Source organism: Pleuronectes platessa, chromosome 9, assembly GCF_947347685.1.
Source record: "Pleuronectes platessa chromosome 9, fPlePla1.1, whole genome shotgun sequence".
Lineage (NCBI taxonomy): Eukaryota > Metazoa > Chordata > Actinopteri > Pleuronectiformes > Pleuronectidae > Pleuronectes > Pleuronectes platessa.
The window spans coordinates 6,091,579-6,105,320 of NC_070634.1; the positions used below are offsets into that span (position 1 = coordinate 6,091,579).

At 40.3% G+C, this 13,742-nt stretch overlaps 1 protein-coding gene across 2 annotated transcripts in view; it reads left to right on the forward strand.

The window, feature by feature from the left end:
- The window catches only part of rab6ba (RAB6B, member RAS oncogene family a), a 47,514-nt gene extending 36,365 nt beyond the window's left edge, over positions 1 to 11,149 (forward strand). For both annotated transcript variants that reach the window (XM_053431070.1, XM_053431071.1), the window contains exons 6-8: positions 2,152 to 2,245; positions 4,324 to 4,390; positions 10,330 to 11,149. In XM_053431070.1, the coding sequence (XP_053287045.1) occupies positions 2,152 to 2,245; positions 4,324 to 4,390; positions 10,330 to 10,394 (226 nt within the window). In that variant the 3' untranslated portion in view covers positions 10,395 to 11,149. The remainder of the gene's footprint in view (positions 1 to 2,151; positions 2,246 to 4,323; positions 4,391 to 10,329) is intronic.
- The last annotated feature ends 2,593 nt before the right edge of the window (positions 11,150 to 13,742 follow it).

Consider the following 13,742-nt stretch of genomic DNA (forward strand, 5'->3'; position numbering starts at 1 on the left):
CCAGACGCTTCTGTGAGAGAGAATGAATATGAGCTCACTGTTTGCTCTGGTTTCCATCCTAGTTTTCAGTCACCTGGCAAATGTTAGTCCAATACTCACTTTCTTCTTAGCTTTTTTTTTTTGGTCTACTATAATTACTGAGGGACATTTCCAGCTCTTAAGCTGCACAATAATCACCAGCTACTTGCTAACTGTGTCTGTTAGCTGTTTGGTGCTGGGTCAGTCGTGCACAGGTTTTTTTAATGCTGCCTGCTGCCTCTGGAGAAGATTGTCCTCCGAGCATTGAGAGTGAACCAGAACACTCAGGCTGCAAAACCAAAACAATAGGCTGAGAGATGCTAAAATGCCCCATGGAGCTGAGGGGAACTGCAGAGTCAGGTGATAAATAAAATGGGAGGGGTTTGTCTACTAACCAGAAGGTCAGTGGTTCGATTGCTCCTCCAGTCTGCATTCCGAAGTGTCCTTGGGAAAGAAACTATATACCAAAATTGCCCCTGACGAATATGCCCACAGTGAATGAATATAGTTATAGATGAATGGTGCGTATAGAAGTGTTATATGAACATGTGTGTGAATGTGATTCTGGTCAATAAGACTTGAAAATCACCATATAAATTCAGTCCATTTACCATAAGGGCCACAAGTAGGCGAATGCGTATATATCGCCATTCAAAGTTCTTGAGAGTTGAACTCCATGCGACCCGGCTGCCAATTTGCCTTTGCCACAGGAAGAATCCCATCCTCGTTCTCACAGATGCAAAGTGAATGGGAGCCGATTGCTCCCTTCTGAAATATTCAGGCCCTAAATGTGTTGACTCGTAGTGAAGAGTGACGCCATTCACATTACGTTTAGTCATTTTATGTATTGTTGTTATAAAATATAATAAGACATCATTTAATACACCTTTAATGAAGAGCTTGTTGATTTAAAAAAATTGTAGTCAAGGTTGTTATAGTAGAGTGAGCAGTGAAAAAAAAGTCTTTGTCAACTCCATAATGCTTCTTCATTACCTCTGCAATGTTATATTTGTATCTGCGGTTGATCTTTGTCTCTTAGCATCAATTACACTTTCTTTAACATTGTGAGATGAGGTGTTTTTTGATATTTTCACAGATGACCTCAGGAATAACTCATGGATCAAGATGAAAAGAAGCAGGCACATTTAGGGGATTTATATCTATAAGTTTGTCAAATGTGGTGCTGCTTAATTGAATTAAAAGGAACTGGGCTTCTCTGAAACTACAAATGTTTTGCTTGCGAGCATGAATGTTGCTAGGAGGCCACATATTGCACACTCATTAGGCAATTTTCTTACCAACTGCCTGTCTGGCGATGAATAAGCCTCGGTGTTGTTTTATGTCGGGACACAGACGCATTGCATCCAGAAATAGCCACAGAGACACTGGTAGAAGTCTGTCATGTGGTGTTATTATGTAAATACATCTCTTGTGCAGTGTTTCCTCTTCTCACAAAACAAATTTTCCTCCTGTCTCAGAAAAACTGGATTTCTTTCTTCTTTGCTTTGATACAAAGGGCGAGTTATTTAAGATGAGGAGGACGATCTAAATACAATGTTTCTGTTTTTGCATTGAAGCAGCATGTAGTCAAAGTTAATGTGTAAAGAAGTGGTATTTTTGCATTAGTATAGAGCTGAGATTCCTTTAGTGTTGAAAGAAACTAACACAAGAGCGGTTACGTCATGTTTTCTCCAGAAGAACAGTGGCGGGTGGATTTGAGTCTGTGGTGTTAATGAACCTGCCGGCTCTGTGGGCACTGGAATCAGCAGGACTTGTATTATTGGACACCTGACGCAGTCTCCGTTTCACAGCCAGAGCCAAACAAACACTCACTTTCATTAAAATGTAATGCAAATTGGCTGTTATTAATTTCTCACAGGACAATGTCATTAATCAAGCTCATTCATTAGCTAATTAGCTCTGGTGTGTTCACACTAAAGACTAGAATAACAGGAGCTTTAGCTACAAATTGTGCGAGTCCTGTGTAGCATCTGTTCGTCTTTGTTGAATATTATATGAATATGAGGAAGGTCTGTTTAGTGCCCTCATAAAGTAAACAGTGTTATTGTATTTATTATTACCTCTAATACATTGATATGCTGTGACTTAATGATGACTCTCCTCTATTCACAGGCAAATCACAATTGAGGAAGGTGAACAGAGGGCTAAAGAGCTGAGCGTCATGTTCATAGAGACGAGCGCCAAGACGGGTTACAACGTCAAACAGGTGAGTGAGATCAGATTTTTGGTGCCTAATAAAGAATTACAAATACTTTCTTTTACTCCCTACATTTCTACTACTTATGTTTTTAAAACAAGCTTGTAACTTTAATTTTAGTGCATTTGAGGGGATTCGTCCGTTCTTATTTATTTTGTATCCTCGAGCACAACCTTCCCAAAATCAAGACGGATTTCAATCCAAATGGACAGACAAGACGATTCCTTGTTGTATATACATATTGGTGCATAACAAACTTGACAGCGTGTACAAAGATGAAACAAGATGAAACAGACGAGAGGAAGACTCAACCGGAGAGAAGAGGTGCGGGGCATATGTCCGTGATGAGGAGTTACAAATCAGCCATCATCGCTTCAACACCTGTGTTTAGTTTATTGATTTATATTTGATTTGAAGTAAGAGTGGTTGATTTTAAATATTCTTCGAACGACATTAATGTGACATGAGTCTCAGTTTGCTTTGCACAGGTACAGCTGGTAGAAATGGCCTCAAGAGCGAACTTTTTACTTTTAGTACATTTCAGAGCCTGTTCTCGAATACTTTTACTTAAGCAAAGAGGTTGAATCAGTGCTTATGGTTTAAGCACATTACCACCACCAGCTGTGGATTAGTCGAGCAGCATGAAGCTGGCAGCAGTGATATGTACCTTATCTAAGTTCTCGTGTGTATGTGTGTGTTGGAGATACTAACAGTCTCTCATGGGAACGTCGCTCCACATCATTCCGAGTGGTCAAAACTCCACAGGAAACCTTTAAGTGCCTCTTGTTTTTCATACTAAATATGACTATTAAATGTACAGGGAAATAAAAACAGGGAGTGCAGCATTGTCCTCATTACTGCTTCCTGCTGACACCACCAGCATATCACCAAGACTGAGCTGTGCCTGTAATAATTCAGTCCCAGTAATGATTGGGGCGGTATGGGGGTTGGTTCAGCTGCACTGATTTGTCTCTAAACAGATGTTTGTTGTTAAAAACAACGTCTGTCTGTTCAGTTAATAGAAAGTACACTGCGACGAATTCGAACTGTATTGTGTCTGTCAGTGAATGGCGTTGCTGGCAGTCGTCTCTCCTTCTCACCCCATCACGGCAGAGACAGAGGAGGCTATTCTTCACCTTTGTTCAGGACAGAGACAAACATGGCGCTGCGAGTGTGAAACATCCAAAACGAAGGACACGACCAATGTCTGCTGTTTTTGTCATCTCTGCCCACTGAGATACGGTATCAGCAAATATGAGCTTTAAGGCCCCAACTCAATGATCATTTAGATAAGAAGACTACATCGCTACTAAAAGATATCCCACAACATCATGGAAATAACTATTTTTGTAATGTCTTAAATATAAATTATTTTGGTTTATTCAAATGTATTCAAATATTTTCTACTATTTTGTTTGTATCTATTTATTCATAAAAACTGAATTTTAAATTACATGTTTGCTAAAGCCATAGTTTGGTTTAAAATGTGCATGTCCCTGATAAATCTGAATTGTCAGACCTAGAGACATCTTTAGTTACAAGTGGTTTTTGTAATAATGTGAAGCAGAGCAAGGACATAATGTCTGATTTGAATGGTCTATAGATGTCTCACTGACTCATCTGCTGAGAAGCTTGTTTCTGAAATCACCATTTTCATTTTCAGACATCCTGTTTCTGTTGTTGAAGATGGAATTGGAGTTGCAGCTTGTGTGACCGTGCAAAAATGAACACATCAGTGACTTGACACTTGCTCTGGTCTAATTCACAGTCATAGTAATGTTTAAGTCACATTATTATAGTGTGGTTATGCAGTACAGACTTTTTTAATCAGTATAACAAGCTGCCTTATGTCTTAACAATGACGTTGACAACCACATAATTAATATCCCAATGAAATGAATAGGAAGAAGTGACTGCATAGGAGTATATCAAACCACCATACCATGCACTGTACTATACAGACAGACTTGTTTACAAATGTATAAATGTTCAGCAGTAGCTAGTTGGCTGGTTATTAGACAACTTAGACAAAGTTGTGTTTTCCTGATTTAAATGAATGAAATGTCCTTGTGTTTCTTTGTCTGCAGCTGTTTCGTCGCGTGGCAGCTGCTCTCCCAGGGATGGAAAGTATGCAGGAGACGGGCAAAGAAGGCAGTATCCTTTAACCAGTTTGCATATCATGAATATGCAATCATGAAAATGATATGCAAATCTTCTAAACTCTGTGGAAACTTTATTTCCATCCTGGCACGATAACATCATTCACTGCCAGCTTTCTCAATTAGACATTTCCAGGGCTGAAGTCTGTATAGTGACACCTATTTAAATAGGTGTCACCTACCTGTCCAATTAAGTTTTTCAGCTTGACGAGAGCAGGGTGTGGGGGTTAGTGAGACAGTAGGTGGTTGCAGGTGTCTGTGGTGTCTAGGCACACTGGCTCATTTTAACCAGTGACAGGAGACTCAGCATCAGTCAGCTGGTAGAACTCTCCTCACTGGCACCTCGTACCTGCTGCTGCTGTCACCGCTCCCCCTGTGGAGAATGTGATGGGGGCTCCAGCACTTTTTCACTCATACAAAACAAAGTCCTAATTACTCTTTTAGGAAGTAGTGTTCAGTACTGCAGAATAATTCAAATATCACACTGTTACTAACTACATTTACTTGGACAGCAAAATTACAGAGTAAACCCAAATAAGACAATAGTCTGAAGACTCCACATTGTAATCAGGTTCTTCTGATTATCTAACAAGGTCATACTCGGAATAAGCAGTAAATCATAAGATATCTGCTAATTCCAGAAATCTCTGTCTGTCTGTGGCCTGTCTCGAGAATCGTTTCTCTTATCGACTTCTCACTCGCCATGTGTCTTGTTAAGGGCTTAAGGAAGTGCAGTTTTGAGTTTTGTGCGATTTTGGCAGGCAATATGTTCAATAATAACAAATCTAGACCACAGGCGACCAGCGCTCTGTAGTCGGGGCCAGGAAGGGGGGTTCTGCGTTCTGAGTCGAGCTTCAATGAACTTTAGATAAACAGGTGAAGAACTCTTTGTTCAGCAGCCGTGGTGCAGCATCAGGGCTCTGTGGACTGAGTCCTGCAGCAGGTCTGTACTTGCTGTAGCTTAATAACTGCAGGTCTCATTTAGAGTTTCAGAGTGAAAGCTGCAACCAGCGTCTACCCAGGACAATCAAACAGCCAATTACCAACATGCAGGTTTAGATCAGCCACTACACTAGCGAAAATAATGTCCTAATCAGAATAAGGACAACATTCTGAATATTTATGTCCATGTAAATGTAGTCGTAGAGAGCAGCTAAGTTACCTTACAAAGTCCAATGGGTCACCACAAAGTGCAGTATTTACTTATTGTTGCATCTAAGGAGTGAATCTGCTCTCTATTCTCTATGGAGTCATTCACAATGCAGAAATGTATGTGTTTAAATGTGATGTCAAAGGAGATGAATGCAGTTGCTGAGGCCGATTTAATCTGTAATTTCCATCAGTAACTACAGAGCCGTCAGAATGTCTGGACTCCTCACGCTCCTCTGTTAATTTCTACATCTGAAAATATATTTGATGTGGGTCACAATCAGCCTGCATTCTATTCTCAGACTGGTAAAGACTAGGATAACAAATGGTCCTGATATAAACAGTAACATAGTAAATTGGAAATACAACAAAAAAAGCCTATATTCTCCTCTCAGTCTTGCAGACCACAGGTCATTGTTTGTAAACCGTGCATTTAAAACAATTTAGTTGATTTAAGACTCTTTCAATGACCAACCCAGATAAAAGCATAACCACTGATCATGTTTATCACCTCACCTCACCGCTGAGTGACTCAACCAAGAAATATTTACGACTCCACTATATCACTGCCGTTTTCTTCTTTGATACCGGCCCAAAAAATCATTGCAGGCAATCAGATACGATTCCTTAAAGTTATACAAGCTGGCAACCATTAGATCAAATGATGCAGTCTCATTAGTGGATTGGTGTTTTTTTTTGTTTTTCAACAATACTTGCTGGCCCTCCTGTTCTAACAGGCCCCTCTCTTACACAGTCTTCATTGTGTTAAAGCTCACCTGAAGCTTGAGTTAGTCAAATCAAGCAGAAGAAACAGAAATGGATCTTTTTAGTGTGACAGTCTCTATATGTATTTCTACAGAAGGACTTTCATCCACTATTAGTAGATATTTTACTAGAATTCACATTAGGAAGAGAAAGCTTAGAGGTATAATATGTAACTTTTCCTCATTACTCTGTCTAATAATGACTTATATGTTTTGTTTCGATGAATACTTACATTGTCCCAGAAGTTTCAAGCAAGGAGACCGGTATTGGTCCTTCACTATTTTTCCGCTGTCATTGGTGTCACAAACCCTTTCTACATAAGTCAGCATTGTGATTGTCTGCCAGAACAGTCAAAAGATACTTCTCTTTGCTGTTTTATTCAGTTTTCACCGGACTTTGGTCCATTTAAAGAGAAGCGAGTCCTTTGAGAATAATGAATAATGAACAATGAAAGAAAAGACTTAAGTAAGAGCAATGGTGGTGCAGATGATTCATATGCTTTATCACAATGTTGCCAAACTCTGTGTTTGTTTGATTGAGAGATCCCTAGTGGCAGAAATTGACAAACTGTGTGTCCAGGTTAAAGAGGACTGATTACAGCAACCAAAACCTGCAAAACCTCTCCAAGTTTTTACATGAGCACCTGTTTTATATCTTCAGATCTTGGTTGACGTTTCCATTTATAAAGTCTGAACCGGCAGCAGAAATAAATCCCATTACAGAGATATCAAGACATGTCACTAACAGACAGAGTGGAGGAGGTTCTGTTGTCAGTGTCCCTCACCTTTAACATCATCCTGAGCTTTATCTAATAATTTTGCAACTGTCTAATACAACATTATTCTAGTCTTAGACAAGTAGCTTGCTGCAACTCAAACATAGTCTATGAATAATTTTCTTGTGTTTTGCAGATGCAATAAATCAGCAGCATTTAATGTTGCAACTGTTTCTCCTCTGACAGCAGCAGTCGTTCATCTCCTCAATACACAAAGCACGGTGCCATCTCTATGGTAACTGTGGTTAAATTATGAAATTGCGTTTGAGTTTAACCGAGTGCTGACAGCACTGTCACTTCTCCTGCCACGTGACCCCGCCTCACAGGGCTTCCTGATTAACACTGCAGCATTTAACTGCTCTACCTTCAACATAAATCACATGCTGAGCTTGGTGTGGTGAAGTTACCGTTTATATCTTACTCATCACACCACGTCCATCCTTTGAACGGCCTCAATTACAAACTCAGTCACCTCACATCCCTCTGAGCTCTTTACATGAACCTTGTAATTTCTTTTATTGTTGAGCCACATTTCCTGTTTTTTATGCGGCACTCACGTTGGGCCAGTTAGCTTTATCTCTTATCTTTTATTTTGTATTTATCGTAACGAGGTGAAATGGAGGTGGGAGTGAACGGTGTGAGGTGGTGGATGGCAGGTGATGATTCCTCAGCAGCTCTGTGTCTCTGCTGACACTGTCACCTAATGGAGAAACTCCTCTGTCGTTATTGAACTGTGGACAGTATTGATCACACTGGGAGAGGGGATAAATAGGTTTAGTCCAGGATACACACGTCCATGTTATATGGCCGAGTAAGTTTACACACTGAACCTTAAACCTAAAGTTTTAAAAGGATGCACTAGATATATTTACTTGCTTATTTAAATTCAGTATTCATTCACACACTGTGATAGAAAAGCATTTGAAGACAAAGTTTATAAAAGTTGAGGAAATTCAACACATAACCAACAGAGTTTATAAAGGTAACACTTATAAAACAAGAATATTTGACAGCACACGTACCCTGTGTTTCCTTCAGAGAATAAGTGATAGGTTTGTGAATAAAAAAAAAAAAATTGAACACTATTCATGATGAACACTTTGTTCTGTGTTTTTTAATTGCTAGGTTTAATTAGAGATGGACGGGTCTCATTGATTTATGGTGGGTGTCAGGGCCAGTGGGAGAGTTCTCTGCCCTCTATCGGAGAACCATTTTCAGCTTGGTCACTGTACATTATCACCACTCCAGCTCTGCAGCCAGAGAGAGGGAAGAGGGTGTTTGAGCCAGATCATGTGCTGGCTTCAGTCATGTTAATAAGAGAGAGACAGAAAGTAAAACAAATCACACTAGAAAAGGCACCGCTCCATGATGGTTTTATTGAATTAGGTTTTAAATTCATCTTTAATTTGTTTGCCATGCTGATTCAATCTAGATCTTTTCCATGCAAACCTATATGGTTTTGTTTATGTCGTCTAAAGTGAGATTGACACTGTGATTGTCGATCTGTTGTATTGTGGTGGAGCAGTTAAAGCTGCACTTGACGAGTCAGCATGTTTTCACTACAAGTCATAAAATATACAGTGGCCTCAACAGAGAACAGTGCGGTTTTCCCCAAACTGAGTCCCATTAGACCCACTCAGAAATGTCCTCATGCTCAGGCTTATTTCTGTTCCTGTGCTTTACTCTGAAGGATAACGATAATTGACAGGTATTGCTTCGTGCAGCTTTAATCCACGATGCTATTGTTTAAACAGCTATTACATGCTTTATGAATCCATGTTGGTACTACCCTATAACATGAAACAAATGTGGCTTTCTTTCAAAATACCGCTAATGTCTGCACAATAATGAGTCTATTCATTGTTCAGGAGACACACACACACACACATGCAGGTATAAGAGGAGTAAAATATTCAGGGCGGCAGCTCCTCATTTGGTTTGGTAATGTCGGCTGCTGAGATAAAGCCTCCACATCCCAGATGGGAAACTATCCAAACGGGAACATCAAGTATATGTGACGCTCCTTCATATGAAACCATGACATGATGACATGTTTACAGATAAAGTTATTATAGTATTATTATTGTATAAAATGGGAAAACACATACGCTTACACACACACACACACACACATTAACTGCTGCATGTAACAGTTAGCACCAGCCAGCGTCCCATTGTAAGACGAGCGTTTGAAAGCCACAGTGGGGCTGTTTGCAGACTAACTTAGCATACAATATGTAGGCCACAGTTCTTCTATGCCCTCTCCTTAGACATGCACAGCAGTGCCAGAGACTGCAGCCAGCATCCATTCTCAGTTTATTACAACACCAACAATAGAGGAGTGGATTCCCTGTTGAGCTGAATAATTTGTACATGTTGTCAGAGGAGGATTTTAGGATATTTAGTTCCAGCAGCAACTCCGCCACCATGTCCAAAATCCGCTGGAATACACTGGTTAGAAATAAATATATTAGGAGTAACGCTTTTAATTGCATCTCTCTGGTGATTTATACAGTGTTTTCTTATCGACTCCCATTTGAAATCTTTTGGACGTTAGAATCCCTGACGTCTGATCTGCAAAATATATTGAGCTAGGATGTAGCACCATCTAGTGTTAGTAAAGCTGTATTACGATCCTTGAATTCAAATATTTGTCTTTGAGAACCAGAAATCCCTCAGTAGAGCTCATACCTTCACCAAGGCCCAACAGTCCCCTGGAATTCAAGGAATCTGCACTAAATTGTACACACTCACAGATATCAGTCCTCTAAATACGATTTATTTCCCTCTAGGCGCTTAATGCATCAGCGATCTGTCTCTATCTAGGCCCGTTTTTTAGTACGTGGTTCAAGAGTCAGAGTCCAACCTCTGAATGATCTGGCATCGGCAGTGTTGGGCTGCTGGTCTAAATGTGCCTGATTTTGAAAGTGAAAAGAAATCCTGGATATGCTCCTTGATCTTGATCTGAATCAAAATTGAATGGGTTCTTCTCTGACGGATACAAAATCCTTTTAACCGAGTTCCGTGAAAATCTGTGCAGTAGTTTTTGTGAAATCTTCCTTACAAGCAAACTTAAATCAGCCAACAAACAAATGGACATCAGTGAAACAATAACCTCTTTAGTGGAGGTAATCAGACATTAACCCACCACTGTTTTTTAAATGAATCATATACAAACTGATGAATTCAGGTGAATGTGCCTGATCAATTCCAAATGTTTCCGAAGCTTCCTTAATGTTCTCCAGTGATCGACATCAAACTGGACAAACCGCAGGAGCCGCAGACGACTGAAGGAGGCTGCTCCTGTTAATGCTCCGCATCTCCCCTGGAAAAAGAGAACATCATCTACACCACATGCTTGTTATGTTGCTTACTATTGGTTAACCTGCAGTTGACTTTGCACGTTGAGAATCTGGCGTCCTCACCCGACAATTTGTCATGAGTTTGAAGTAGCAATACGTGAATTCGATTCTAAAGTAGCGTCACCTACAAAAAATAGTGAAAAAAGAGACTTGTGGAAAAGGAGAAGTTGCATTTTGTGTGTATACAATTTTTTTTTAAGGTAGAAATGCAAGTTTCCCCACTTTCTTTTTTTCTATATTTGTATATTCAGGGAAATCTCTCTGGAAAAGTTTTTTTTTTTTAAAGATGCAAACAAACACAGCTCTAAATCTAGGAGCCGGAAAGATCAGGTGGTTGTAGATGTATTCTTATGGATATCACTGTTGTTATAGGCAAAGAGGGGCCCTCTTCACAAACACCAAACCATTACCCATAACCCTCTTGACTGAATGCCAACACTTGACCTTGTGAAGGCGCTTTACCTAAACGTAACCATTTTTAATCTTGCGGCACAGGCCAGCCTTGCAGTTTGGTGGACCAATCACAGCACCCGTAACCTCAGTGTGATCCATAGGTAGCGATGTGTTACTTGGCCAAAACGAACACTGACATCTTGAGTATCTAATGCATGCCTAGTTTTTGAGCATAGGTACTGTCTACCAATGTAAACAGGTTTGAATATGTAACATTACACCAGTGACTTAATGCACTCTGATAGTCCAAGTCTTTTGTTTGGATTTGTATACTTGACTTCTGAAAATAGTTTTTGTCGTGTGTGTGTGTGTGTGTGTGTGTGTGTGTGTGTGTGTAAACGTGCATTCTGTATAGGCAACGTTAGAATGCAGATATATATATAGAGGGCCACTGCCAAGTCGTCACATTGAGGCACCGTGTACATAGGTCACCGTTTGATTGCAGGACGTCATAGACTCCCCCACTCACAGCAGTCGTGTGATATCTTGGTGGTAGTGATGATGATCGTGTGCACGTGTCGCTGAGCGGCGGAGGAGCCGAGGCGTCGCCTTGTGTCACCGAGGAACAGAAAGTCCTCTGCGCGCTGATCTGTAGACTTAAATCAGGTTCTGTGATCAGACCTTAAACATTGTAAACTTTATATTCCTGTCAAAAAAAAGAGTAATTTGCACATGTAGATCATTCAGGTTCATTTGAAGTTTGTAAATGTACGGTCACTTAATTTAAAAGACCTGACTGATTGTCATAGAAGCTGTCACTTGATGTCCCCCACTGAGATGACGATTTCTTTGCTGCTTAAGTTGTAACTGACTACTGATCCCTTGTTGGCATTATGCAATGTTGTTGTCTTCTTTTTTGATTATTACCAGAGCCTGGTATCGTAACGTACTGGTGGTGACGTCGGCTGGCGTTGAGAACACTACTTTGACCCGTCTCTGAAGTGAGATCTTACTGCACTTTTTCACAACATGTTTTAGAACTAGAGTGAAAAACAAATCTGTATCTCCAGAACATTTGAGGTCCTGTGTGTTAGAGTAGAGTAAATCAGTTGTGAATTGTTCACACATGTTCATTAAAGGGGAGCACTGTTTTTTTCTCTAACCCTCATAATGAGCCAAATATTAATGATAATAATAATAAGAGGCTGGGATTTCACAGCAGACCATGACTGGAAAACTGCTGGGGGATGCTGGTAATGATCAAAGGTTGCATTTCAATCAGGAGACACTTCATTCGAAGAATGAACAAAATGTATTGCCGTGCACATTAAGAAATGAAAGTGATATGATCTATTTGGCCCCTCGTGATGTCATCAAGATTGAAAGGGGGCGTGGTTGCATACTACAGGGAACCCACCCCCCAGGTTCTAGGCACTGGTGGCGGTTAATGAAATGAGTGGTGATGACTGTATGGAGACTAGAGGTGATTCAGAATCACTAGAATGACAGAGAGAACAGATTAAAAGTTTGACAGCGACGAACTGATTGGCTGATTGAGGTCACGGCTATATCTGATTGGCTTACCGTAAACACCAGTCAGCCCATGAGAAGAGGCAGGGACAGTGAAAGAGAACTGAATGAATGAGACACAGTGAAAGTCTTCTTCAAAGCTTCACTTCCAGTTTAAATCCCTCAACATGAGAAAATTCGAATAATGTGTGAACCTTTTGTGTTGCTGCCTATTTATTTTATTGCACCAGGAATGTACGGCTCTCATGAGTGACCACACAGCCTTGTGGGGAGAGCTCTCCCTCAGAAACCACTCCATGGGTATTTATTTTCAATGTGGACAAATTGATTGATCCGTAGCTGTAGACGTTTGTAGGTATGCTTCAACGCGGGAGCACAGCTTGTTTCCTGAAGGCCCATTTTAACATTCCCTTTCAAAATGGACCAAGTGATGCAACACGAGTCTCTGCGTATTGTGTGTGGGGGGGAGGGGGGGGGGGGGGCTGCATTCGAGGATGGCCATGGCCATTCCCTGAGGGTGTGTATGTTCTGTCACAGTCCAGAGACGACGCTCCACTCACTGTACAGAGAACTAGCATGACTCTTCCAAACGATTAATAAAGATGTCTGATTACCAAAGTCCTGCACCAGGCTTTTCTTTCTTCTAACTGAGTAATTCATTGTCATGAATTAAAGTACTATGCAGTCTGATGTATATGTTGGTTACTAATAATGACACAATAATTGTGTCAAACAGGTACTGAACATGTATTGATACATGTTGTAGCATGCATGGCTTCTAGTTTGACTCACCAAGTTTCTGTTGATGACGGTTACCTGCTGTATTGGCCAATCCTGGGTTAACCCACATATGGAGGAGTGACATCTACTGCACTTCTCTCCGTCCTGGGACAGAGATCCTTCACTTGCTGTTCCTGGAAGTTTCAGTTTTTTTTTTTCTTTCTACCCTGTTAAAATTATTTTGGGGGTAGTTTGTCCTCACACTTGTTGAGAGTTAAGGGCAGAGGATGTCAGGCCTTGTTAAGCAGACTAATTAAGACAAATTGTGATTTGTGAATATGAGCTATAATTGCTAATCAATAGTATATTTTAACACCACACCCATTCATTGAGGAATAGACACAAAGTAAGAAAGTATTATTTTAATACAAGATTTGGACATATGGGAACTGGAGTCTCTACTTGTAACCTAGAAACTGGCCGTGGTCAAAACCTCCTTGTTTTCATCTGAGTTACAGACGTCAGAGTGGTTCTGATCTCTGTCATCCAGCACTTTGCAAGGAACACAAACAATTCATATTCAAATCTGTTCAACTGTTTCTTTAGTTCACTTTAAAAAATATATTTTACTTAAAATGAACCATCATGAAGTG